Source organism: Panthera tigris, chromosome E1, assembly GCF_018350195.1.
Source record: "Panthera tigris isolate Pti1 chromosome E1, P.tigris_Pti1_mat1.1, whole genome shotgun sequence".
In the NCBI taxonomy this organism is placed as follows: Eukaryota; Metazoa; Chordata; class Mammalia; order Carnivora; family Felidae; genus Panthera; species Panthera tigris.
In genome coordinates this window covers 9,093,996-9,120,404 of record NC_056673.1, presented here as the reverse complement: position 1 = coordinate 9,120,404, position 26,409 = coordinate 9,093,996, and the positions used below count along the sequence as shown (strand labels likewise).

At 45.5% G+C, this 26,409-nt stretch overlaps 1 protein-coding gene across 4 annotated transcripts; it reads left to right on the top strand.

The window, feature by feature from the left end:
* Positions 1-860: 860 nt before the first annotated feature.
* On the top strand, positions 861-26,010 carry LOC102949394 (zinc finger protein 883-like). 4 transcript variants are annotated; one of them, XR_006210977.1, is made up of 9 exons: positions 861-1,993; positions 2,081-2,171; positions 4,378-4,460; positions 6,962-7,109; positions 7,404-7,499; positions 10,138-11,673; positions 14,146-14,368; positions 25,817-25,891; positions 25,990-26,010. XR_006210977.1 is itself a non-coding variant. In XM_042965574.1 (7 exons), coding segments are annotated over exons 3-7 (1,812 nt in total). In that variant the 5' UTR covers positions 861-1,993; positions 2,081-2,171; positions 4,378-4,430; the 3' UTR covers positions 14,148-14,593. The 4 variants fall into 4 exon arrangements, 3 of the variants coding, with proteins under 3 accessions (XP_042821508.1, XP_042821507.1, XP_042821506.1); XM_042965574.1 differs by lacking the exons at positions 25,817-25,891; positions 25,990-26,010 and having other exon boundaries at positions 14,146-14,593; XM_042965573.1 differs by lacking the exons at positions 14,146-14,368; positions 25,817-25,891; positions 25,990-26,010 and having other exon boundaries at positions 2,081-2,164; positions 10,138-12,987.
* Positions 26,011-26,409: the final 399 nt, after the last annotated feature.

Sequence of the window (26,409 nt, the reverse complement as noted above, 5' to 3'; positions counted from 1 at the left end):
TCAAATCAATCAACCAACGGATCTAGAGGACTGTCATGCCTATGAAAGTGGCTAGCAGACAGGAACTAACGGGGACAATGCTGCACATCTCCGGACAGGGACATGTAAACGTCATGGTGCTAAGAACAGCCTTACACGTTAGATTTGTTCCTCGCCCGGGGAGGGTCCCACTTCTCCACGTATCAGAATACTACACTTGGGTGACAGGAACCCTAAAGGCCGTCAAACGACCGCGTGCTCTGGGCTGAGGATGTGGGAGCGTCGGAACCACTGAAGATCTGGCCACAGAATGCGAGAGCACGGGGTATCCGCCCGGATTCCGGTAATGACGCGGAACCTCACGCGTGGGACTGCTGTGTCGGGTTTTCTGAAGCAGGGCTGCAGCTCCACTCATTCTATGACAAGTGACCAAAGGGACCAGCCCACCGGACGAGACCTCTGCTCTCCGGATGCACCCCGACCCGCCCCCAAATACTCTCGACAGTCATAGATGGCTTAGTAGACGCCCGCAATGGTTCCTGTCCACTTTTCCCGGGGCCGCCAACGTTAACCTCCCTTCTTAGGGCCGTGCGACGGCTCGTCTCTGAGCGCAGAACACGCGGGAGCCGGGGAGGCCACGGCCGAGGCAGGGCGTCCCAGCACGGGGCAGGGAGGGACTACATTTCCCAGAAGCCTCCGCGCATACTTCCGCTTCCGGCTCTTTTGTCTGGACGGGCTTTACTCGCGGCAGCTCTGTCCTAGCGGTGCTCCCTTAAAGTGACCTGCTCGGTGTCTGGACCGGGGAGGAGCAGACGCTGGACGGGGGTGTGTGTGTCCAGCAGTGGGTTGTCAGGCGTGGGGGGGGGGGGGTCTCACCGCGTCCCACTGGGGTTCTCCCAGGGCCTGCTGACCTGACCATAATCCCTTCTTCTGGAGTCGGGGTGCCGTCTGTCTGGGCTCGGCCACCTCGACCCTGCCCCTCTGCTCTGGCTTTTGTGTGTACGTGACGGTGGTGTGTACGTGTGCTTAACGTCTGGGATACCTCAGGTCCTTTGTTGGGAAACGGGCTGCGCGCCCGCATCGCCTGAAGCGCTTGGCTGGAAGGCGAGGCAGGTAGGGCCCAAGGCTCTCCGTGCTGCCAGGTCGGAGACCAACGCGCGCCTGCCCTTGTGCCTTTGCAACCCACGGCGTGGTGGAACCATTGCGTAGACTCAGTATTGACGTGAGACGCTGTGGACGTAAGGGATCTGTGTGTCTACAGCTCGAGAAAGCGGTTATTGCATAGTGATGGAACCGTAAGCATACCGAACGTCGCATCCCCCGTGTCGGATCCGTCAAGTGAAGTTTACTGTTCCTTTTAAGTGGTGATTGTGAAGGTTAGATGGAAATTTGATATGGGACAGTTGAGACAGCGCCAGGCACTAAGTAAGGGCTGGATCAGTAGTAGCCATTATTAATAGTCGGTATCCCCCTTCCCACTTGTACATAAAAAGAAACAGAAACCCAGGGAGGAAAAGTTACTTGCTCTGGGTCACCGAGCCAGCTGGTACATAGTAGAAATGAGAACCCGGGTGCCTTCACTCCCGGTGGGCCGCTTGCCATCATGGCCTGCACTTGTGTGTCCTAAAGGCACGTTGGTAACGGTATCTTCACTCGTCTGTGATGATCTATGTTCCTGGGTGTCTGTCTCTGCAGGGCCCTGGGGTAAAAGTTACATTGAGACTCCCCTGTGAATAGGGCTTCCTGAAGCCTGAGTGACGGCTGAACTTCTTGGCTTTAGTCTTCGCTCAAAATAGACTGCTTCAGACTCCCTGATTACTGTGACGAGGGGGGGGGGGGGTCTCAGAGCATGAAAAAGAAGAATTCAGTCCAGAATCTCTTGCCGGAGTTTCTGGGAGAATGTTGGTAAATCCCCAGGAGGACGCATGGAGGATTTGGGTGAGGTCGCTCTACGGAGATGGTGGTGTGGAGGCTGTGGTTCAGCAGCAGCAGATCCGCAAACCCCAGAACAGAGGTAAGATCTGCAAGGGAGACAGGCTTCTGCTGTTAGCTGGGCCCCTTCAGGGTGCGCACATAACCTCATTTTGGTTTGTCTTTACAGCAGCCTTGTAAAATGTGTGTGGGCAGGTCTGACACGCGTCATCAACTTCCCCATTTGTAACAAGTGATTTATGGAAAGCGTCCGGTACATGGTGAGTGCTGTGAGTAGTAGTAATTTTACTAACATCATTCCCTTTTTACCTGAAGCTCCAAAGGGTAAGACCTCTCACCCTCCGTCCTCTTTCTGTTATACCAGATGCCTCTCCGAAGGAGGACAAGGGGGCGTGCCAGACTCCTTGGATGGAGAGAAGGAAATGGGCAGGGAGAGGCTGATGAATTGATTTGGCATTCTAGCACTTGGGAGAGCTCAGGGGCTTGTGTCTGCAGGGCCCATTGCCCGCTCTGATAGGACTCCTTTCAGACTCTCTGAAGTATTCTCTCTTAAGGAGGGAGATACAAAGGGATGGCCCAGGTTAGAAGGGGATTCCGCGGTCCATCTGTGGTCTGGTTTTCTCAGACATCCTGCCTGCAACCTCTCTGGTTTCTCAAGGCCCTGAAACTTTTTTTTTTTTTTTTAATGTTTATTTATTTTTGAGAAATAGAGAGAGAGAAGAGTGCAAGCGAGGGAGGGGCAGAGAGAGGGAGACACAGAATCCAGAGCAGATCCCAGGCTCCGAGCTGTCAGCACAGAACCCGACGTGGGGCTTGAATTCACGAACTGTGGGATCACGACCTGAGCCGAAGTCGGACGCCTAACCCCCTGGAGCCACCCAGGTGCCCCTCAAGGCCCTCAAACTTACCGGTTCCTGTCTCTACCCTATCTTTCAGCGTTCAGCACAGGGAGGGGACAGGCATCTTGTGGGGAAGTCGGGGTTTGGGGTATGACCAGATACATTGATTGTGCCTTCTGTTTTCATAAAACAAAGGCTAGAAAGAAAATCCCATAAAATTTTGGTTAGTGGTGATACGCAGAAAATAGTAATAAGAATTAACTGACAAATGACCTTTACTGAATGCTTACTGATTTGAACCCTTTATATACGTTAATGCACAATGCTTCGCGGCGGATACTATTATTATTCCCATTTTTCACATGAGGAAACTGAAGCACAGAAGAAACCTGCCTGTAGCCGTGCAGAGCCCAGGATTTAAAGCTGGCAGGCGGCCTCCAGAGGCAGTGTTCTAGTGAGAAAACATTTAGGGGCGGGCATGCTTTTTTTTTTTTTTTTTTTTTTTTAAATCATGAAACTCTAAACTGTTTTTGATAAGGGCTTGAAATTCCTATTTCTTCCCCAAACAAATCCACAAGGGGCTTTACGTATTCCTTTCTGGTGGTGGTGGAGGGTGAGAGCTGAATAATAAACTGTAGAGTATTAGGACAACCGAATTATATATGGAGTAAAATAAATGGTGTGCAACCGTCCCATCCAGAGACAAGCTTAAAGAAGTGCTCAAAGTTAATATTATTGGTTTTCTCCCAGTAGGCAAAAAATCAAAATGGGGAAGGCAGTCGCGAACAGGAAGGTGCTTGATGGGCATGGGGTCCGACAAAGAAGTTAGGGGATCATTAATTCATTCCCAACACTTTGGGCCTGTTGCCGTCTGGTATACTATGTTGGGTGCTTGGGATGCAGGGGAGGCTGAGATGACAGACGACGATTTAGTGGGTCACCTGTGCGATGGAACGAACCTAGGATGGCTGTAGACTTGGTGGGGGCCTGGAACACTCACGATCTGGCAGCTGATGCTTCCGGTGCCCTTGACCGCCAGCTTGGGTACCATTGCCCTTTTCCTCTGCGGCCCCTTTTTCTTGTTCTGTGAAGTTGGAAAGTTTCTCTGTTCATGAATAAAGGAGGCAGGAGATCTGTAAGCTAGCTTCCTGCCAAGCCTAACAGTATGTGCTTTTTTTGGTGTGTGTCACGGGGATCCTCATTTTCCGGGAACAGGCTCAGGTATGTCCTGAACCCAGTTAATGATCATACCGTTCCCTAAGTTTACATTCAGTCCACTCTCTAAGGTTATCTGGGAAGCCTCATAATGTGGATGTCTGCGGGAATCCTTCAAACCATGTGACAGGCCAAGGTCAGAGGTACTTTTTGTCAGAAGAGGCTATTTCCAAAATAACAGGTCTGAGATACATATTAATAAATGGGATCCTGGGGCACCTGGGTGGCTCAGTCCATTAAGCGTCTGACTCTTAGTTTCGGCCCAGGTCATGATCTCCTGGTCCGTGGGTTCGAGTCCCTTGTCCGGCTCTTCACTGTCAGTGCGGAGCCTGCTTGGGATTCTCTCCCCCCCCAAATAAGTGAATAAAGTTAAAAAAATAAACTGTATTACTTTTTCATACTTTCCTTCCAGTTCTGCCATCTTGGGACTCTGCCCTTTTCTAAAAGAGGTCTCTTGAGGAGAATATGGCTGCTGTTGGGGCAGCAACGTCTCAGGTGAGTCGGGGGTTTTCCTGTCCTCCCTGAAACTTCATTTTAATTCCTGAAGCAAATAAGTTTCTCTCTCTTCACATGAAGCTCGTCAGCCCTGTCCGCATCAGTAGTTTTAAAAGATAGAATCAAGAGGGTGGGATGGACCGCCAACGACGTGGTCTCTCCCATCAGTTGGCAATAGAGGGCATGGGGAGGGAGAGGTCTGGGAGCACGGTTGGGTGAGAGTCAGGCCTCCTTTTGTCCCCTTGAGGCATTTGGCTTAGATCAGCAAAGACCCATGAAATATCTATGGTATCCACCTGCTTAGAATGTTCTCTGTGGGGTAAAAAGACATGAACACAAATCTGTGTGGCACAGATCAGTAAATTTATGGAGAGCCTCCTCCAAGTGCTTTAAGGAAAATGTATGATTTCAGAGGAGAGTGAGCAAGCGTGTCTGGCTAAGACAGATTGGGGAAGGCTTTATTCATTCAGTCGGCACTTTTAAGCCCGTTTAAGGAGCCCCCGGCTAATAGAAGCAGTGAGATTTGAAATGGGGCCTGAAGGATGAGTAGATTTTTGAGAAGAAATATTTGGGAAGTCAGTGACATAAGCAGCTTAGAACTGAGGAGACGTACTGCTTCCTCTGAGACAGGAAGAAAGGAAGTCCATTGAAATCATGGATATAAAAACTTAAAGAACTTAAGAAGCTTCTGATCTGTTTGCCATGTACTAATAATCACACCCAAAGTTCTTTCCTAGATTTAATTCTCAAGCTTGGTATACTTCTGTTTCTTACTTACTGTGTCTCTTTTTAAAAAAAAATTTTTTTTAATGTTTTTATTTATTTTTGAGAGACAGAGGATGAGCAGGGGAGGGGCAGAGAGAGAGAGAGAGAGAGAGAGAGAAATAGAGAGAGAGAGAGGGAGACACAAAATCCAAAGCAGGCTCCAGACTCTGAGCTGTCAGCACAGAGCCTGACACGGGGCTTGAAGTCATGGGCCAGGAGATCATGACCTCATGACCTCATGACCTGAGCCGAAGTCAGACCCTTAACCAGCTGAGCCACCCGAGTGCCCCTACTGTGTCTCTTTCTTAATGAAGATAACCTTAAGGCTTGCTGAACAATAGGCTTGAATGGGAACACCCTATCCTTAACTCAATCTTTTTTATTGGGTTAAGTTACTTTGTTTAGCTGAGAAGTTTTAATGGGCCTTTGTGGCTCAAAGCCTTTCTGAGATTTACTTCCTCTTGTATGAGGTGTAGAAACAGTTTGCTTTTCCAACCATGTGAAGCCCCCAATTTTGGGACTCCATTTTATTTTAGCTTGAAAGTCAGTAAATTCCTTCCAGAGCGCAAGTCTTTGTTTTCTTTGCCCATTACATCCAGAAGCCTCCTGCACAAACTAGCATTCTGGCTCTTTCCTACTTCTTCCCCCAGAGCTACAGGCTCAGTGAACTTTTGGTGTTGCTTTCATGGCTCTTAATTACTTTGCCAGTGTGTATCAAGAGTCTACATCATTCCAGCCTTAAATACCCATTTCTTTGAAACTCGCTGCCTTAATGTCAGCCAACGCCCCGGTATATTTGAGGTTTTTGTTATGACACCTTCCGCTTCAAGGTGCTAGTTTCTGAATTAATTAGGATTGGCTAACTTGTAACTGGTGTCCCCGATAGACCCCAAATGTATAAGGGCTGCGGTAAGATAGAAGTTTCTTTCTTGTTCTTGTTTCTTTCATCGGTTTCTTTCATCAACCATGACTGGGTCAGTGGGTTGATAGTGTGGCCATTCAGGGCCATGAGCTGCCCGAAGCTCTGATATCTCTACCACATGGCTCCCAAATTCACTTTTGGGTTCATCCATACTAGCCAGCCAGAAGGGGAGAACAGCATGGAGGAATGTATCAGTCAGGCCTGCGTGTGGTGCGTTCTCTTGTCTTGAACTCAGTCACATGGCCCCAGCTAACTGCAAAGGAGATTGGGAACGTTTGTCTACCGAGAAAGGTGAGGAGGGGAAGTGTAGCTAGCAGTTTCTGCCACTCTCCTCAGATGTTTACGTTATTTAGAGCTATTGTGCTATCGTAAGTTATAAATAGATAAGAATCTGTTTACAACCCTTTTGTCATGTCTCTGACCATTTTATTATAATAGATTTTCTTTTTCATGTTTATTTATTTTTGAGAGAGACAGAGACAGAATGCGAGTGGGTTAGGGGCAGAGAGAGAGGAAGACACAGAATCTGAGGCAGGCTCCGAGCTGTCAGCACAGAGCCCGATGTGGGGCTCGAACCCACAAGCTGTGAGATCATGCCCTGAGCCGAAGTCGGACGCCCAACCGACTGAGCCACCCAGGCGCCCCTATAATTGATTTCTAGTCATACGATTGGCATGTCAAAAGGGTATATACATTTTAAGACTCCGTAACCTACAAGTCAGTGTGCTTTTGACACTGTGAACATGGTTGGATCCATTTCCTCTCTATTTCCCTCAGCCTCCCCTAATTCTGCCTTATTCATCCATCCCTTCAGAACCACTTGCCGGTGTTTCAAGACTTTGTGTCATTCAAGGATGTGGCTGTGAACTTCACTGAGGAAGAATGGAGAGAACTAGACCCTGTGCAGAGAGTCTTGTACAGGGATGTAATGCTGGAGAACTACAGGAACCTGGTCTCCTTGGGTAAGGTTGGGTCCTCACCTCAGGTAGGCCTTTTGGGATGCCCTTGCTTTCTAAAGAGTCCCTTGCTCCTGTTAGGGGAAGATCACAAAGGAGGCTTTGGTTAACTTTTCCCTCTAGTTTCCAGAGCAGATCCTTAAACTGTTTCTCACCCCACGTTGGTTGAAAATATTTAATTGCTTTTGGCAATTAGTTATTTTGTTTTCTGCTCTTAAAAATGCAAGAGTAGGGTTGAAAATGGGGTGGTCCTCGGTCTTTGAAACCGATCATCACATTCCATTTCTCTTCCTTGAGTAGGATTTCCATTTTCTAAACCTGATATCATCTCCCAGTTGGAACAAGCAGTAAATCCATGGATGCAGGAGGGAGAGGTACTAAGAAGCAGCTGCACACGTAAGTGGAAACAAGGCAGACAGCGTCATTTGAAATATGAGTTAGGGGTTCTTCCCCAAATTCTCTGGCCTATAGAAAATGTTGAGGCCTCCTCAAGTCTCATCTTCATTTGGACATGATCAGAGTCTTGTTAGCCTAACTCTACTTCTTCCCAGACTCAAAGAATGGTGTACTTCCTCCTTAAAGTTATAGCCCTGACACTCGATGCAGAGATCACTGTTGTGCCTCACTCCAGGCATTGTATGAGGTCATTCCCTTTTCCTGTCTAGTTGCTGGAGTCTCTCCTTCATTTACTTTGTTTTCATTGCACCTGGTTTTTGTCCTCCCTAAAAAGTATGAAGGGTATGAAGGAGTTTGAATGTAAGTTTAAGGAATGTGATCTTACATCCAATTTTAAGGTTGTAAAATTGATAGAATTTGCTGAGTATATGTGGGAGGTGAGGGAGAAACAGACAAAGATGATTTCCAGGTTTCTGGCTTGGTGACGTAGGTGGATGGAAGTTCTTTTCCCTGAGATGGAAAACGCATGAGAAATGGCAAGTTTGGGGATGGGCGTGGAAGATAAGTTCTGTTTATTCTGAGCTGTTTGAAGAGTCAATGGTAGGTCTACACCAGTAGTTCTGAAAGACTGGCAGTTTTGCCCCCAGGTGACATGTCTGAAGACTGGGAGGGTGCTATGGGCATCTAGTGAGTAGAGGCCAAAGATGCTTCTAAATATCCTATAATGCACAAGACAACCTCTCACACAAAGACTCGTCTTGCCAAAATGCCGGTAGTGCTGCAGTTGAGAAACTCTGGCCTAAATAGGGGTGTCTGGAAAGTAGATAAATATAAGAAAGAGATGTCAAATGGATTTTGGTGAAGGAAAGAGATCATAACTGGTTGTACAGATTTGAGAATCATCTGAGAATAATAGATGGTAATTGAAGTCGCGGGAGTGGATGAAATATGAAAATAGAGAAATAGAGCATGAAAAACTGAAAGAGAACCTAGAAGTCCAATGAACATACACATTTAAGTATCTGCTATCTGTCTGTCTATGTATACATCTATATCACTTGTGTAATTTTTCAAAAATAAACACAGGAGGAAAATGGTATCAAAATAATAAAATGGTAATAATTTTTAATAATGGGCGATGGCAGTAAAGATATGTCATACAAATTTTATCAATGTAAACGAAGGAAATCCAAATGTAAATGAAAATCCAATGTAAATGAAAAAATCCAAAAAGGATACTAAGACAGGGTGGCCAGAGTAGGAGGAAACCAGGTCAGATTTTGTCACTGAAGCCAACAGAAAAGAACATTTCAAGGAGAGGAGGTGCTCATAGCGTTATGAGATCAAGAGAAGAAGACCTGAAGAGTGTCCATTGGACTTAATAGGTCATTCCTTCTTTTCGGCTAATCCGATAGTGGATTAGCCCCCCTGCTACTGTTCTTGTCCCCTGCTTCACTTCCATTGCTTTCTTTTAAGTTTCATTTTCGTACATTATATAAGCCACATACAAGATTACTTTGAAAATGGTCCAGCTTGCAAAACATGTATGCTCTGTTTGACCCTTGGTAAATTACTTACAAGATCCCCAACTACGAAGCCCCAATTTTACAATTAAAATGTATGTCATGTATAGTTTATGAGGAGGCTGAACTAGTACCAGTAGTAAGCCTAATCCCTGATCCTCCTAAAATTTCTGCGTTCTCCTGAGCTTTGACCCTCTTTGTCTTTGATTGTGTGTGTGTGTGTGTGTGTGTGTGTGTGTGTGTGTGTGTGTATTTTGGAGGCCCAGAGAGAAGGAAAAAAGTGAAAGCTAAAGGAGATCTCTGGCAAATGGTAACATTCATGGTAGCAAAGGACAATATGGGAAATGATCTTACTGAATCTGATAGCAAGCTCAGACGTCATCAAAGAGGGTTACTGTGGAACTAGACCAGTGGGCACAGAAGATGTAGCACTGAAGAATGACCCTAGCTGTAGTGAACTCCAGATGAGGGGCCTGGGGACTGTTGGTGGTGATAGTAGCAAAAGCAAGGGAAGGTTCTAGCAGTTCAGAGGCTAGGAGCAGCTATCATTCCTACACTGATCACCTCACAGTTGAAATCTCCATAACACATTATTTTACAGCGTCATCATTCTTGAAATTATTTGATTAATACCTATCTTCCCCAATAGACTACAAATCTCAAAAGAGATTTGTACTATGTCTTTGTTCATCACTGAGTCCTAGCCCATAATAGGTATTCAATAAATTATTTTATTTATTTATTTATAAATAAAATTCATAATTTTATAAATTAAAAAAAATGTTTAGTTTTGAGAGAGAGAGAGAGAGAGACAGCGTGAGTGGGGGCAGGGCAGAGAGAGAGGGAGACATAGAATCTGGATCAGGCTCCAGGCCCAGAACTGTCAGCACAGAGCCCGACACGGGGCTTGGCTTGAATTCACCAACCTTGAGATCACAGCCTGAGCTGAAGTCGGACGCTTAACCGACTGAGCCACCCAAGTGCCCACCGTAAATTATTTTTTGACTATTAGACTTATATTTGTGACCAATAGTATTTATGCAATTATTATCTCATTCCTGCTGTAGCCATTTCCTTCTTCTAGTACAGGGAACATTTTTACTTTTCCCCTGCAGATTTGGAGACCAGAAAATTAAGCCCAAAGAATGTATTTTCTGAAGAAGAATCATACCAGGGGATAAGTATGGAGAAAAACACAGAGGTTGATGCAAGTTTGAAAGAAGCCTGGGGATATACAGAGTTCAAAGAGGATGCTCAAGATAGACTCCGGAAAGAAGCAACGGTTATCTTCAAGAAAATAACTTCTGTAGCTGAGAGTAACCCCAAATGTATTGAATCTGGCAGACGTGTTAGTCCAAAGTCAGACTTTGTTACACAATCAAGACATCCTAAAGAAGAGAGACCATATATATGTGATGCTCAGGGAAAGATCTTTAAACAGAATTCGAAATTAGCAAGACATCAGAAAGATAGCACAAATGAGAAAGCTCTTCAGTGTAATGAATGTAGTAAACTACTCAGTGATCGCTCAGTATATGTGCAACATTGTGTAGCTCATAGTGGAGAAAAAAATTTGGAATGTAATCAGTATGGGAAGACCTTTGGCCATGGCATACACCACACTGAACATGAGAAAACCAATATTGGAGAGAAGTCTTATGAAGATAGGAAAGGCTATATCTGGGACTCGTACCTTACCAAACATCGTCAGAGTGTTCATGGTGGGAAGGAATATAATGCGCATGAAAGAGCCTTAATTCAGAATGCACCTTTTATTCAGCATCAGAGAACCCAATACAGAGAGAAACCTTATGAATGTAGTGAATGTAGAAAAGCTTTTGGTAATTATTCAGCCCTTACAGTACATCAGAGAATTCATACTGGAGAGAAACCATATGAATGCAATGAATGTGGGAGAGCCTTTAATCATAGTGCCTCTCTTATTCAACACCAGAGAATCCATACTGGAGAGAAGCCCCATGAATGTAATGAATGTGGGAAGGCTTTTATTAAGACAACGCACTTTATTCAACATCAGCGAATTCATACTGGAGAGAAACCTTTTGAATGTAACGAATGTGGTAAGGCCTTCAGTCACAATTCATCCCGTATTGAACATCAGTTTATTCATACTGGAGAGAAGCCCTATGAATGCAGTAAATGTGGGAAAGCCTTTAGCCACAACTCGTCCCTTATCGTCCATCAGTTTATTCATACTGGAAAGAAACCCTACGAATGCAGTGAATGTGGCAAGGTCTTCAGTCAGAGCTCACACCTCTATCAACATCAGAGAACTCACACTGGAGAGAAACCTTACCCCTGTAATGTCTGTGGGAAAGCCTTTAGTGATCGATCGGCCCTTATTCGCCATCAGAGAACTCATACTGGAGAAAAACCCTACACGTGTAGAGAATGTGGTAAAGCTTTCAGTCAGAGCTCAACTCTCATAAAACATACAAAAATCCACACAGGAGAGAAACCTTACACCTGTAAAGATTGTGGGAAAGCGTTCGGCCAGAGTTCGTCTCTTACTCAGCATCAGAAGATTCACACTGGAGAGAAACCGTTTGGTTGTCCTGAGTGTGGGAAAGCCTTCAGCAGAAGTGCCCATCTTACTCAACATCAGAGGATTCACACTGGAGAGAAGCCCTGTGAGTGTAATGAATGTGGGAGAGCTTTTAGGTGTAGTTCAGCCCTCATTAGGCATCAAAGACTTCATAGTGGAGAATCACTCTGAACGTGTCATCCAGACTCTTCACTTTGTTAAATACCAAAGAATCAGACTCTCGTGGGTTATTATAATTGTGATCCTTTTTTTTTTTTTTTTTCCAAATGCTGAAAATGCTCCCATTTCCTCCTGCAAAGGATTAGCTGCCGGAATACCACAAATCCACAGGAAGAAACACTGATCTGAAACCTGGAGTAGCCCAAGAGACTCCAACCATCAGATTTTCTGTGTGTGCGTGTATGTGTGTATTTTCATCTGTACCCGAAAATGACTAATGTCACCAGGAAGTGATTTTTTTTTTCCCCCGGCCCCAGGGATAGGCTGTTCCAACACGCAAAGGAGTTCTAGTTCAGAATTGAGCCCATTGCTCCTCCTTGTACTGACAGGAATACTGCCGTGTCCAAGTTCAATCGACTCATGGTGGATCATATATTCAGCGACCTTTCTATGAATCTTTGCCTTACTATACAATTATTCGTACCCCTAGCAATACTGTCCTCACTAAAAGGGCTCCTTTGAACTCTCCCTTCTCACTGACTTTCCTATCCTTCTACTTAAAGTGCTTATATAGTGTTAGCTACAGCTTCAAGTTCAACAGGGCTTGAGTTTCAGAGCTGAAAAGCACAACTGAAGATAGAGAAAAAAAAAAAAAGGATTTTTTGTTCCGAAAACTGTAAGACAAAATACTCTGATGGAATGGTGACATCTGGAAATAATCATTGAAATACATGAATTTTTTAGTACTTTCAGAAATTCTAGGTGAGGGAAAAGAGTCCTCCATAACAGTGTCTGTTATTAGAAACCGAGCCCTTAAAATAATGTTCAATAACCCCTTAGGTAGCAAGGTCCTTTCAAAAGCTTTTCTTTGGAGCCAGTGGTTTGGATTGTGGAGAAACATTTGCCCTACCTCCAGAGGCCTCATCATAGATAAGATTATCTATGTTTAGAACAAGTTTATATTGTTAAAACAAATTTATGTGGTTAAAACTACTCATGGTTGACTTACTTGTGTTGAATAAAGGGAAAATGAATATACATGTTATATCTCAAACTCCTCCAAGAAGCTTGGATAGATTTCACTATTGTGATGAGCTCATTGTATGTTGACTCCAGGTTTGATTTGAGGATTGCGGGACCAGATCTTTGTTGATTAAAGCAGGACTTTCTGCATTTTCTGAGGAGGCATTACTATTTTTTAGGGTTGTTGTTTTTTTAATCAAGAGGCAGTTGTGGGGCGCTTGGGTGGCTCAGTCGGTTAAGTGTCCGGCTTCGGCTCAGGTCACAATCTCACGGTTTGTGAGTTCAAGCCCCATGTTGGGCTCTGTGCCGACAACTCAGAGCCTGGAGCCTGCTTCAGATTCTGTGTCTCCTCACTCTCTGCCCCTCCCATGTTCACACTCCGTCTCTCTCTCTCAAAAATAAACATTAAAAAAATAAAAAAAGAGGCAGTTGTTACATTATCACTCTTTAATTTGCAAGTTAGTCTTCTTTAAGACCCAACTTAAAGTGTCACCTTGTTCCTGACCACCACAGTTGAAAATAATCTGCTCTTCTGAAAACCTGTGCCACTCATTATATCCCTCATATATGCCTATAAAATTTATTTTTAGTTCGATCTTCCTATTGGGCTTTCTCTCTGGCTTTAACACAGTTCTCCCTGTGAGGAAAGTAACTATCATGTTAGGTCTTTTGTTGTTGACTTTAAGCAAAGTACCTGCACACTTTTTTTTTTTTTTTTTAATTTTTAAGTTTAGAGCATGAGCGCACAAGAACAGGGCAGAGGGACAGAATCTTAAGCAGGCTTCATGCTCAGCACAGAGCCCGACACAGGGCTTGATCCCACAGCCCTGGAATCATGACCTGAGCCAAAATCAAGAGTAGGGTGCTCAACCAACTGAGCCACCCAGGTGCCCCCACATGGTTTTAAAAATTCATATACTGGGGTGCCTGGGTGGCTCACTCAGTTAAGCGTCCAACTCTTGATTTTGGCTCAGGTCATGATCTCATGGTTTGAGAGTTCGAGCCCCATGTCGGGCTCTGTGCTGACCGCTCGGAGCCTGGAGCCTGCTTCAGATACTGTGTCTGCCTCTCTCTCTATCCCTCCCCCACTCACGTTCTGTCTCTCTCAAAAAGAAAAAAAAAAGTTAAAAAAAAGATCCATTCTTTTCCTTTTACAAGCATAAGGTAAGGTAGAAGTCAATGACCAAACTGCCATTTGTTTTTTGTTTGTATTTAGGTCTCCCCAAACCCCTTTCAGAAGATTTCCCTGGCAGTAATAGCTAATACTTGTGAAGATTTTTTATACTCCGGGCACTGTTCAGGCACCTCTACGCACCAGCTCATTCATCTCTCCCAACAGTGCTCTTAGATAGGTACTCTTATCCCTGTTTTCTAGAGGAGACAACCACGGCTCAGAAAAGGAAAGTCACCGGCCTACTCAGAAGCGGCGTGGCGCTGAGACTTAAACTCAGCTAGTCTGGCTCAAGACTCTTAACCCTTTGGCGACGCTGCCTCTTTGCACGTGTGGGATGTATGTGCGGCCCTGAGATCAGTTGAGGAAGGCTGCTGGGCATGCCAGTCACCAGGGCATGTGGTAACTGAATGGAACTACTTGCTAGGTAAGGATAACGGATGCATAAGTGACTGGGTGGGACCACAGATCTCAGAACTTGGCTTTTCTCCATGTTACGCAACCCGGTAGCCTTAGGGAAGACAAGCTGCCAAGAGTAGAGAGCTTCTATATTGGCTTAGAGGCTAAGCTCGGAGTGAGAGTGCGCTTCACATTGAATACCATCCAGGGGCGCCTGGGTGGCTCGGTTGAGCGTCCGACTTGGGCTCAGGTCGTGATCTCGCGGTCTGTGAGTTCGAGCCCCGCGTGGGGCTCTGTGCTGACGGCTCAGAGCCTGGAGCCTGCTTCGGATTCTGTGTCTCCCTGTCTCTCTGCCCTCCCCCACTCATGCTCTGTGTCTCTCTGTCTCAGAAATAAATAAACATTAAAAAAAAAAAAAAAGATACCATCCGAAGGGAGCCTCATTGGCTGGGACAGTCTTGTCTGGGATTTGTTCCTATCCAGGCTCCAAAAGAGAGTGTTCTGGACCAAGGTGCCCTCTCTAATATACTCCAGGTTATGATGCCTACTTAGGCAACTGCTGTAAGTGTAATAAGGTATTAAATAGCATACTGGAAAATCAGAGAGTGGTTTTCCTTGGATAGAACAGCCCAAATTTACTTAACTAGCCCTTTTTAGAGAGGCCAACGTTTTTGACAGCTCCTACGTGGTCCTTACGACTCATGACTGTGACAAGGTCAGGGGCCTCTTAAGAGTAGAGGCAGGGGGCTGGGTGGCTTAGTTGGTTAAGCATTGGGCTCTTGATCTCAGTTCAGGTCTTGATCTCAGGATTGTGAGTTCAAGCCCTGCATTTCAAAAAAAAAAAAAAAAAAAGTACTGATTGTTCTTTCTGAAGAGAGCCTTCTGAATCGTGCCCCCTAGCCCTCCTTTGTACTTGGTGATTGACCTAGCAATAACCACACATGAGAAGGGATTCAGAGGCATCTCTGTGGCATAAATTCAAGAGGCCAGAGATGAGTTCCAAGAAATTAGGAAAAGAATGCAGAAATCCTTGAGATATGTTTTCCTTTTACTTCTCGTCATTTTAAGAGTATGGCCTGTGCTTCCTGTGACGCTTCGAAATTATTCCTAATCCAGTGTTGTGTGGATTTATGTCATTATCCCCTGCTCATGAGGAGGGGAAAGGTCTCCAACAGAGGAGGAAAAGGCTTGAAAATCACAGATGAGTTAGGGGAGTCCTTTCCTCCAAAGCTGATCCAAGTTGCAGGCAGTGTCTTTTAATGCTTTAGTTCCCTTCCCTCTCACGAAAGGCTCTTTGCTTTCTACGTTGGCTATAAAGGTTGTCCAACTTCTCTGCTATTTGGGGAGGAGATTTCTTTTTTGTATCCCTTTAGCCTGCTTTCCTCGTGGACCCCGAAAAAGAGTTGCCGGTGATTATTTTTCACTTTTAAAATGTGTCCTCAGGTTTTCTTTCTTGGGAATGCTCACACGCACTTAGTTCACTGGCGTCTTGTTCCTGTTTCTGGACGAACCCAACCTTTCTCACTGTAATCTCTCGTTCACGAACCAGGTGGAGGCGTGAAACCCTTTTCCCCTTAGACAGCCCTACCTGTTTAGGTGATAAAGACAGAAATTAATCACCTTTCTCCTGCCTTTCCTGTTTTGGCGTAGCTGCTCTTTGACATTGAGTTGACCGAGGGGGGGGGGCAGGTAATGAGGGACATTTGGGAGTTGTCATGGAGACCAAACGGGGACTAGGAGGGTAGGAAGGGGGCGGAGAGGAAACACTACATCTGCTGATTGGCTAGGAAGCCACACAGTTGCTTCCTGGGTAAATGTCCCCCCATTGCAGAGACAGAGGGATGGGAAAGGAGGTGGGGCATGGTTCCCCTTCCTCCAAGGGAAGACCCTGTAACAGGCCGTTGGGGTGGGAGCACTTGACCGTGGCCACTTTGGGTCCAGCACCCTTTGAAGAACAAGCTCCCAGGCAGGAGGGATCCTTACAACACAGGGGAAGGGAACAACACCCCAGAGGGAGCCTGGGTTGTGTCCCACCCCCTGGCAGCGTAGCTCCTTCCTGCTGCACACCTTGATAGCTTGGGGTAGGGGTGTTTGGGGACTGGGCTGAACCTATCCCTCTGCAAACCCAGGTATCTGCCTCCTGCCTCAGTTTCCCTCCTCCCAGTGATTAGCCAGTTTGGATCGCCAGGCCCTGTTAGGAGCCTGGCCCACTTCAAAGTGAGTAGTTGGCATAACATGCCATATTTTAGCCATTGTGTGGGCTGCAGGCCTTCAGAGACTGCAGGGATCACTGTGGGCTGGCCCTAGCCAAAAAGACCCTTTCTAGGCCACAGAAATCAACCTAAGATGATGAGCATCGAGGCTACCAATGTTTTGTCTCTTGAAGGCAATCGGCCCCCAAGACAAATAGCCCCTGCACCCCACAATCATGCTGGGTTTGCACAATAACCTAAAGATCTGTCTACCAAGAATGCCAGCTTGGCCTTAAGCCCACGGCGGGCCTCACTCAGGGATGGGTAGGGTCTGGTCTGTAACTTTACAAAACTTTACAGACTAGTTTGTATCGAGTAATGCTTTAAAAAATAACCCTCATTTTTTCCTTCCTTCCTTTTTTTTTTTCCTTAAAGTTTATTTATTTTTGAGAGAGAAAGAGTGTGAGTGGGGAAGGACAGAGAGAGAGAGGGAGAGAGAATCCCAGGCAGGTTCTACACGGTGGACAGTGCGTAGCCTGACGTGGGGCTCGAACTCACGAACCCTGAGATCATGACCTGAGCCGAGATCAAGAGTCAGACATTTAACTAACTGAGCCACCCAGGGGCCCCCCCATTTTTTTTCCTTCTTATTTTTTTCCTGGGTGTGTGTGTGGTGAGGAGAAAGATAAGTCAGTATGAGGACCCATGAATAACTTAGTGGTTTGGGTTTAAACACACACACACACATGCACACACACACAGTATTAGCATGGACTTCCCCCAAAGCTGACTCGGACAAGTGTTTGGAGGTAAATAGTTAATTTGGAGGTGATCCTAACAAGCATGGTGAGGGACTGGGGAAGTGAAACAGGTAGAAAAGTCTATAAAGGGCAGTTAATGAGCAGATGACCATTGAGGCTCAGTGCCTCTGGGGACCCCCTGAGAGATTGTGTAGAACGCATTTCAGACTTGTCCCAACGAGGGCCCAGGAAGCTGGATATATATTCACCAATTTCCATTCCTCATTGGTTGAGGTTTGCTTTGGGAGTGTTAACCGCCCGGTACTTCTGTACATCTTTGCGATATAACGGATTGCATCTTTTCATTTTACATGTTTATTTTGAGAGAGAGAAAGAAAGAGCCTGTGTGACACGAGTGGGGGAGGGGCAGGGAGAAGGAGAGAGAGAATCCCAAGTAGGCTCCACTCTGTCAGCACAGAGCATGTCACGGGGCTCGATCCCCTGAACCGTGAGATCATGACCTGAGCTGAAATCAAGAGTTGGATGCTTAACTGACCGAGCTACCCAGGTGCCCCTAACTGATTGTATCTTTAAGGTAACGCCCCAGAAATGGAATTTGTTGGTCAAATTGTACCCATATTTTGAACACCTGTTGTCAAGTTGCCCACCCAGAAGTCACCTGTTTACCTTCCCCCACAGCTGGTGTTGCACCCTTAGCCATGGGGGAAGAAAATGGAAGGACTGGTTGTGACAAGGGTATCTCAGTGGATAGGCCAGGCAACCATGAGGGTAGGATCTAGGCCAAGGGGAAGAGTGTTTTCATCTCTTCTTGTTCACAGAGGGCAGAAATGGCAAGTTAGGATAATTTCAGTGACCATGTTCTTTCACCTTATTTAGACCCTGGGGGACAAACTTCCTGATTATTTTTTTAGGAACATAATAAACCAAGCGTGCTTCCATTTTACAGGATTTGAAGCTAGGGAAACTTTAAAAAACTTTGGGTGGCTCTGTCAGTTGAGCGTCTGACTTCGGCTCAGGTCATGATCTCACGGTTCGTGGGTTCGAGCCCCCACGTCAGGCTCTGTGCTGACAGCTTGGAGCCTGGAACCTGCTTCGGATTCTGTGTCTCCCTCTCTCTCTGCCCCTCCCCCACTTTAAAACATTTGTGTTTTTAAATAACATATGTTTTTATTTATTTTTGAGAGAGAGAGAGACAGAGCATGAGCAGGGGAGGGGCAGAGAGAGAGGGAGACACAGAATCCGAAGCAAGCTCCAGGGTCCGAGCTGTCAGCACAGAGCCCGACGCGGGGCTCAAACTCATGGAGGCACCCCTATTGATTTGTATTTTTTTAAGTGTATTTATTTATTTTGAGAGAGAGAGAGAGAGAGAGAGCGAGTGGGGAAGGGACACAGAGAGAGGGAGAGAGAGAACTAGGCTCCGTGCTATCAGCACACAGCCCAAGGCAGGGCTCACGTGAACCAGTGGGATCATGACCTGAGCCGAAATCAAGAATCGGGCACTTACCCGACTGAGCCACCCGGGCACCCATTTGTTTTGTTTTTTAGACTCCACATATAAGCTGGGGGATCTTGATTTTACATGTTCTTCATTGCAAAGATGTGGCCTCTCTCACTGAGAGGCACATGTGGAACTCTGTATACCCACTGGTGTGCTGGTAAATTTTCAATGAGTAGCTCTCAGGAGGGATAGTGGGGAGAGACGGATTTGTAGTATTTGCCATTTTCTGCAGTGCAAATAGTCCCCTCATGCCTGATTTCAAGTTACCAATAGCGCTGAGTTGGGAAGAAATGGGCGTGATTGGCTCTTGGGAGTGGTGCCGATGGCTCTAACACACCACTGGGGGGTTTTTCTATTTTATCAGAAAAAGAGATGGGGTGCCTGGGTGGCTCAGTCGGTTGAGCATCCAACTTTGGCTCCGGTCATGATCTCATGGTTCGTGAGCTCAAGCCCCGCATCGGGCTCTGTGCTGACAGCTCAGAGCCTGGATCCTGCTTCAAATCCTGTGTCTCCCTCTCGCTCTGCCCCTCCCCTGCTCACACTCCATCTCTTTCTGTCTCTCAAAAATAAATGTTAAAAAAAATAGTTATTAGTCACATTCTGTCAGTTCCGTCTACGTACCACGAGGAAAAAGAGGGCAGCATTTCGTAGGCGTTTCAAATACTTTGAAATTTTCCCGAGTGTCTCCATAACCCGTACTCTCAAAGAGCTTCTATTTTCTAACTCCAGCTGATCCTGTTAGCAGGACCACTGTTAAAGGATCCAAGTGGCAGTCGCACCATAATCTCTATGAATCGTGCCCCCCTGGAGTCCCATAGAGGAGAAAATAGTAGTGGAAAGATTCTGGGGAATGTCTCTTTGGGCTCCATGTTTGAAAAAGACTGTGAACACCTGAAACTAACATAACACTGTATGTTAACTCTACTGGCATTTTCAATAGAAGTCCATTAAATGAAAAAAAGAAGAAGACTGTGAAGATAATAAGAACTGGTTAGAAATGTATAGGAACACTTCAGGAAAGATGCAGAGAAGTCGTTTGTTCAAGAGAGGTTTCAGGCAATTAACAGTTGTCCTCATGAAAGCCCCAAATTGCACAAATGCTAGGAATGTAATGTGTTTTTGTTTTTGTTTTTAGCACTGTAATTTTAACGTTAGGTTTAAAATCCAGTACTGCTGCTTAGCTCCCAAATATAAGGTAATGCTCGGTCATTATATATTCTTTATATAGCGCATAACGTACGAGCCATGATATATGTGTGTGCGTAGCTCTCAGCCATTTTATATATGTAGGTCTAGATATAGATATAGACAGATATCTTACTCTACACCAAAACTCATGCTAGGGGTGCCGGGGTGGCTCAGTGGAGTGAGTGTCAGACTCTTGATCTTGGCTCAGGTCATGGTCTCACCGTTAGTGAGCTCACGGTTTGTGAGCTCAAGTCCCCCCGTCGGCTCTGCACTAACAGGGCGGAGCCTGCTTGGAATTCTCTCTCTCTCCCTCCCTCCCTCCCTCCCTCTCTGGTCCCCAGTGCCGCCCCCCTCCTCCATAAAAAAACTTAAAAAAAACTTTTGCTAGAGAGAAGCCATATAGTGTAGTAAGTATGGAAGAGCCCCCAGTAATCACTGAAACCTAATTGATATAAGATAATCCACACGGCAAAGAAACCCTGCGAATATCTTAAAAGTGGAGGACCCTTGGCTGTGACACACCTGTTACCCCTCACTCCATCACTCACACCAGAGAGAAGAATGTGAACTCAGCAAAGGTGCCAAAGCCTCTGGTCTTAGCTTCATTCACTCTTCGTGGGAGAATTCACACCGAAAAGAAACTTTAAAAAGGCCGTGAATTTGCGGGGACCCGTCGTGTCGTCGTCGCTAGGCTTTTACTCTACATCTGCAGGTTCACCCCAGGGAAATCCTAAAAATACAGCAAAGCCTTCTGTGTTCGGTTCACCTTAATCTGCATCAGACAATGCACGTGTGATGTTAATAAAACAGAACCTATAAATATAATGAAAGTGGGAATATTTGGGACAATGTCTACCCATAGATTATTGATATGTGATAACGCACACTGGCACAAACAACAAACTCTAGAAATACAATCAATGTATTGTGAAGCTATGGCCTGGAATCCTATGCTTAGCATTGTGGATTTTATAGGACACCAAATCCTGGAACTTAAGTAAGTATACAAAAGACTCCAGTAACACCAGCCTAATTGTATACAGGAAAATCCTTACTGGAGAAAATACTTATATTTCAGTAGGAATAGCAAAGCCTATAGTGGCTCATTTCCAGTCCTCTCTAAGCATAGATTTTAGAACTGAAAGCGAACTTCAGATATCTAGTATAGATCTTGTGTTTTATAAACAAGGAGATAGAGGTCTGGAGAGATTAATAATATACTCAGGCCATGTTTGCTTTATGTTTTTGTTTCTGTGTGTGTGTTTTTTGGGGGGGGGTGTTAGTCAATAGCAGAGCTGAATTAAAAAAAATTATAATGTTTGTTTTTGAGAGAGAGGAAGAGAGACAGAGAGTAAGTGGGGCAGAGGGGCAGAGAGAGAGAGAGGGAGACACAGAATTTGAAGCAGGCTCCAGGCTCTGAGCTGTCAGCCCAGAGCCCGACGTGGGGCTGGAACTCACGGACCGCGAGATCGTGACCTGAGCGAAGTCAGATGCTCAGCCGACTGAGCCACCCAGGCAGCCCATCTACAGACGTTTTTTCCCGCAAATACTTCTGGGTGACATATAGACCATAGGGGAGTAATGCCATGGGTACAGTGGACAGAGAGATGATTCCAGAGGGGGGAAATCAGTGGGCTGAGTGAGGGACAGGAGGGGACCGGCTTACTGACTGTTTGGTGGCACTTACTGACTGGAGCACTGGGCTGGGGCTGCTGTGATTTCCTGCCATAGGTCTGTGAGTGGAGTGCGGGACGTGTGCGCCAGGCTTTGCCTGAGGCATTTGGGGATTCTCTGGGTGAGAATCGCTTTTCCTGCTACTGAACTGAAACCTCAGAATATCACAAAGCTGTGCAAAGAATTCTGTGTGAGAGCAACCATGGGTAAGAGATCACTGATCCCAACTGACGCTAGGAAGTATCTCAGAGGGGCACCCGGGTGGGTCAGGTGATTGAGCGGCTGACTGTTGGTTCCAGTTCAGGTCGTGATCTCACGGTTCGTGAGCTCAAGCCCCGCGTCGGGCTCCGCGCTGACAGCTCAGAGCTTGCTTGGGATTCTCTGCCTCCCTCTTTCTCTGCCCCTACCCCGCTCTCTCATTCTCTCTCTCTCAAAAGTAAATCAATAAACTTAAAAAAAAAAAAAACAAAGTATCTCAGAAAGACATTTTGTCTACTTTGATTTTGTGAGTGAATGAATGAGCACATTTTGTATATTCACGAGACTTCCATTCTAGATCAGGAGTTCTCAACCAGGGTGGTTTTTTTGCCCTATCTCCTGGGCGGGGGGACAATTACTAGTCTGGAGACCTTTTCAGTTGTCACAACTTGGAGACAGGGTGTCACTGGCATCTAGAACACAGAGGCAAGGGATGCTACTGAACATCCTACAATGCACGGGACAGACCCCCCCCCCCCCCGCCCCCCACCTCCATTTATCTGGCTCCAAATGACAATTGCACGGAGGTTGAAAAACCCTCAGCTAGGCAATTTACCATGGCTGTAGGTGACCACCAGGTGGCAGTCATGCCCGCTGCTGAGACGTTAAAGGACCTCACCAGTAGTAGTAGATTGGAATAGTCCATCTAATCTTACACACACACAAATCGTTTTATTATTTATTTATTTATGTATTTATTTTTAAGTGTATTTATTTATTTTTTGAGAGAGAGAAAATGCACGTGCGAGCACGAGCTGGGGGAGGGGCAGAGAGAGAGAGAGAGAGAGAGGAGAGAAAGAGAATCCCAAGCAGGCTCCACACTGTCAGCGCAGAGCCCCATGTGGGGCTCAAACCCACAAACGACGAGATCATGACCTGAGCTGAAACCAAGAGTCAGACACCTAACCGACTGGGCCACCCAGGCGCCCCCACACAAATTGTTTTTAAGTTACAAAACTGTAATGTTTTGGGGGGCGCCTGGGTGGCTCAGTCGGTTAAGTGTCTGACTTTGGCTCTGGTCATGATCCCGCAGTTCATGAGTTCGAGCCCCGAGGCGGGCTCAGTGCTGACAACTCGGAGCCTGGAGCCTGCTTTGGATTCTGTGTCTCCCTCTCTCTCTGCCCCTCCCCTGCTCACTCTGTTTCTCTTTCTCTCAAAAACAAAATAACATTTAAAAAAAATTTAAAAAGAAACCCAAAAGTGAAATGTTTTTTGCAACAGACTCAAACAATACAGAAGCATATAAAATAAAAAGTAAGCGTTCTTCTGTTCCCCCTTCAATTCCCACTCTTTATTTATTTATTTTTAAATGTTTATTTATTTGAGAGAGCGAGAAAGAGCACAGGCAGGTGAGAGGGAGAGAGGGAATCCCAAGCAGGCTCCACACTGTCGGCGTAGAGCCTGAATCAGGGCTTGAACTCGTCAACCGTGAGATCACGACCTGAGCTGAAATCAAGAGTCGGGTGCTTAACCGCCTGAGTGACCCAGGCGCCCCAATTCCTATCCTTTAGAATTAAGTTTGATGTGTACCTGACTGACCAGATTCTTATGTATATGTGTGTGCACACACACATATAGCTAGTATTTTACTGTTTCTTTTGTTTTGCAATTCACTTTTAATTCTCAGCATTATCCTGTGGACATAAGCAATTGAAGTCTACTTCATTTTTTTAAATGGATGCTTAGTGTTCTGATATATGCATGCACTGTATTTATATATACTCTTACTGATAAGCATTTGGGTTCTTTCCGATTTTTTTGCTGATCCAAGCAGTTTTGCCGTCCTGCTGTTATTTCTGTAGGATAGATTCCTGGAAACATGAGAGCTGGGATTTAGAATACATACATTTAGAATCTTGATGAGTTGGCAATACTAATCTGTACTCTCACAGTGTACCTATTTCCCCGTCCTCTTTCCTACATTATACTATCAATATTTTATTATTTTAATGTATATTTTATATTATACTGCATTCTTAGGCTTTCATCATTTTATATGTTTATTTTCACATTCATCAGCCCAAGAATTGCCCATTCATTTCCTTTTCTCATTGTTTTTCAAGATACATGGTGTTTGTTTTTGTTTGTTTGTTTTTAAATGTTTATTTATTTATTTTTTTTTTAATTTTTTTATTTTATTTTTGGGACAGAGAGAGACAGAGCATGAACGGGGGAGGGTCAGAGAGAGAGGGAGACACAGAATCGGAAACAGGCTCCAGGCTCTGAGCCATCAGCCCAGAGCCTGACGCGGGGCTCGAACTCACGGACCGCGAGATCGTGACCTGGCTGAAGTCAGACGCTTAACCGACTGCGCCACCCAGGCGCCCCTTAAATGTTTATTTTTGAGAGAGAGAGAGAGAGTGAGCAAAAAGGGGAGGGGGAGAGAGAGAGAGAGACAGAGGATCCAAAGCAGGCTCTGAGCTGTCAGCACAGAGCCCGAAGTGGGGCTCAAACTCATGAACTATGAGATAATGACCTGAGCCGAAGTGGGATGCTTCACCAGCTGATCCACCCAGGCGCCCCATCCTTTTCTCATTTTTAAAAAAATTTGTTTATCTTTGTGAGAGAGTGAGAGTGAGTGGAGGAGGGGCAGAGAGAGAGAGAAAGGGAGAGAGAAAACCCCAAGCAGGCTCTGTGCCGTCAGTGCGGAGCCTGACGCGGGGCTTGAACCCACGAACCGCAAGATCATGACCTGAACCCAAATCAAGAGTCAGATGCTTAGCCAACTGAGCCACTCAAGTGCTCCTCCCTTTCTCATTTTTATACAAGTTTTCTTTTTTATCAGTTTGATGTTGCTCTTTATACATTTTGCTTATTAATGCTTTATCTGGGATGTTTTAAAATCTTATTTTAGAGAGAGAGCATGAGCAGGAGAGGGGGACAGAGGCAGAGAGGGAGAATCTTCAGCAGGCTCCATGGTCCACGTGGAGCCTGATGCGGGGCTCAATCCCGTGACCCTGGGATCATGACCTGAGCTGAAATCAAGAGTCAGACACTTCACTGACTGAGCCACCCAGGTGCCCCTAGATATTCTAGAATTGATATTCTCGATATTCTAGATATCTATTGTTATTCTCGATATTCTAGAATTCTATTCTAGAATTGAAAAGAAAAATAATGGCAACAAAAAATGTAGTGGAAAGGCTTAGCAGCAGATTAGAGATGATAAAGGAGCCAGTAAACTTAAAGACAGATCAGTTTGAGAAACCACAGAAAAGGGATTAAAGAAAATTTGAGCAGAGCCTCAGAGACATGGGGGACAATGTCAAACAATCTAATATGCATGTACTTCAAGGCCCAGGAGGAGGGAGAAGTGAGTGAAATGTGGGCAGAAAAAAAGCATTTGAAGAAACAATGACTGAAAACTCCCCAAATTTGCTGAAAAACACCAACTTATGGACCTAAGAAGCTCAGTAAAGCCAGTAAGACAGATCTCTCTCTCTCTCTCCCTCCCTCCCTGTCTATCTAACTTCAGCACATCATAAACCTCTGAAAACTGAAGATAAAAAGACCTTTGTAGTAGCCAGAGGAAAATATATATTCAGGGACTAGGAAAAGAAGGACCCATTCCCTTCTCATCAGAGATTATGGAGGCCAGAGGAAAACAGTAAAATATTTTTAAAGTTCGGAAAAGCAATGGCCACCCTCGCATTCTGTATCTATCAAAAAATATTCTTTGAGGGGTGCTTGGCGGGTTCAGTCGATGGAGCACGTGGTTCTTGATCTCAGGGTCGTGAGTTCGGGCCCCATGCCGGGTATAGAACCTACTTAAAAAACAAAATGTTTGTGGAAGTGAGGAAAAAATAAAAATAAATAAATAAATAAATAAAGGAATTTTCAGATAAAAGCTGAGAGAATTTGTTGCTAAACGAACTGCACAATGAAAAATAATAAATGTCCTTCAGGCTTGAGAGATATGATAATGAAGTGGAAACTCAGAACTTCAGGAAAAAATGAAGAGCGCCAGAAACGATAAAAAAGTAGGTAAATACAAAAGACTATGTTTTCTCTCTTTAAAATATTTTCTTTTTTTAAAAAAAAAATTTTTTTTTTTAACGTTTATTTATTTTTGAGACAGAGAGAGACAGAGCATGAACGGGGGAGGGGCAGAGAGAGAGCGAGGCACAGAACCGGAAGCAGGCTCCAGGCTCTGAGCCGTCAGCCCAGAGCCCGACGCGGGGCTCGAACTCATGGACCGCGAGATCGTGACCTGAGCCGAAGTCGGACGCTTAACCGACCAAGCCACCCAGGCGCCCCTTAAAACGGTTTTTAATGTTTACTCATATTAGAGAGAGAGAGAAAGAGAGAGACAGAGTGTGAGTGGGGGAGGGGCAGAGAGAGAGAGGGAGACACAGAATTAGAAGCAGTTTCCCGGCTCTGAGCTGATATCACAGAGCCCGATGTGGGGCTCGAACTCATGAACCACGAGATCATGACCTGAGCAAAAGTTGGGTGCTTAACCGACTGAGCCACCCAGGCGCCCCTATTTATTTATTTT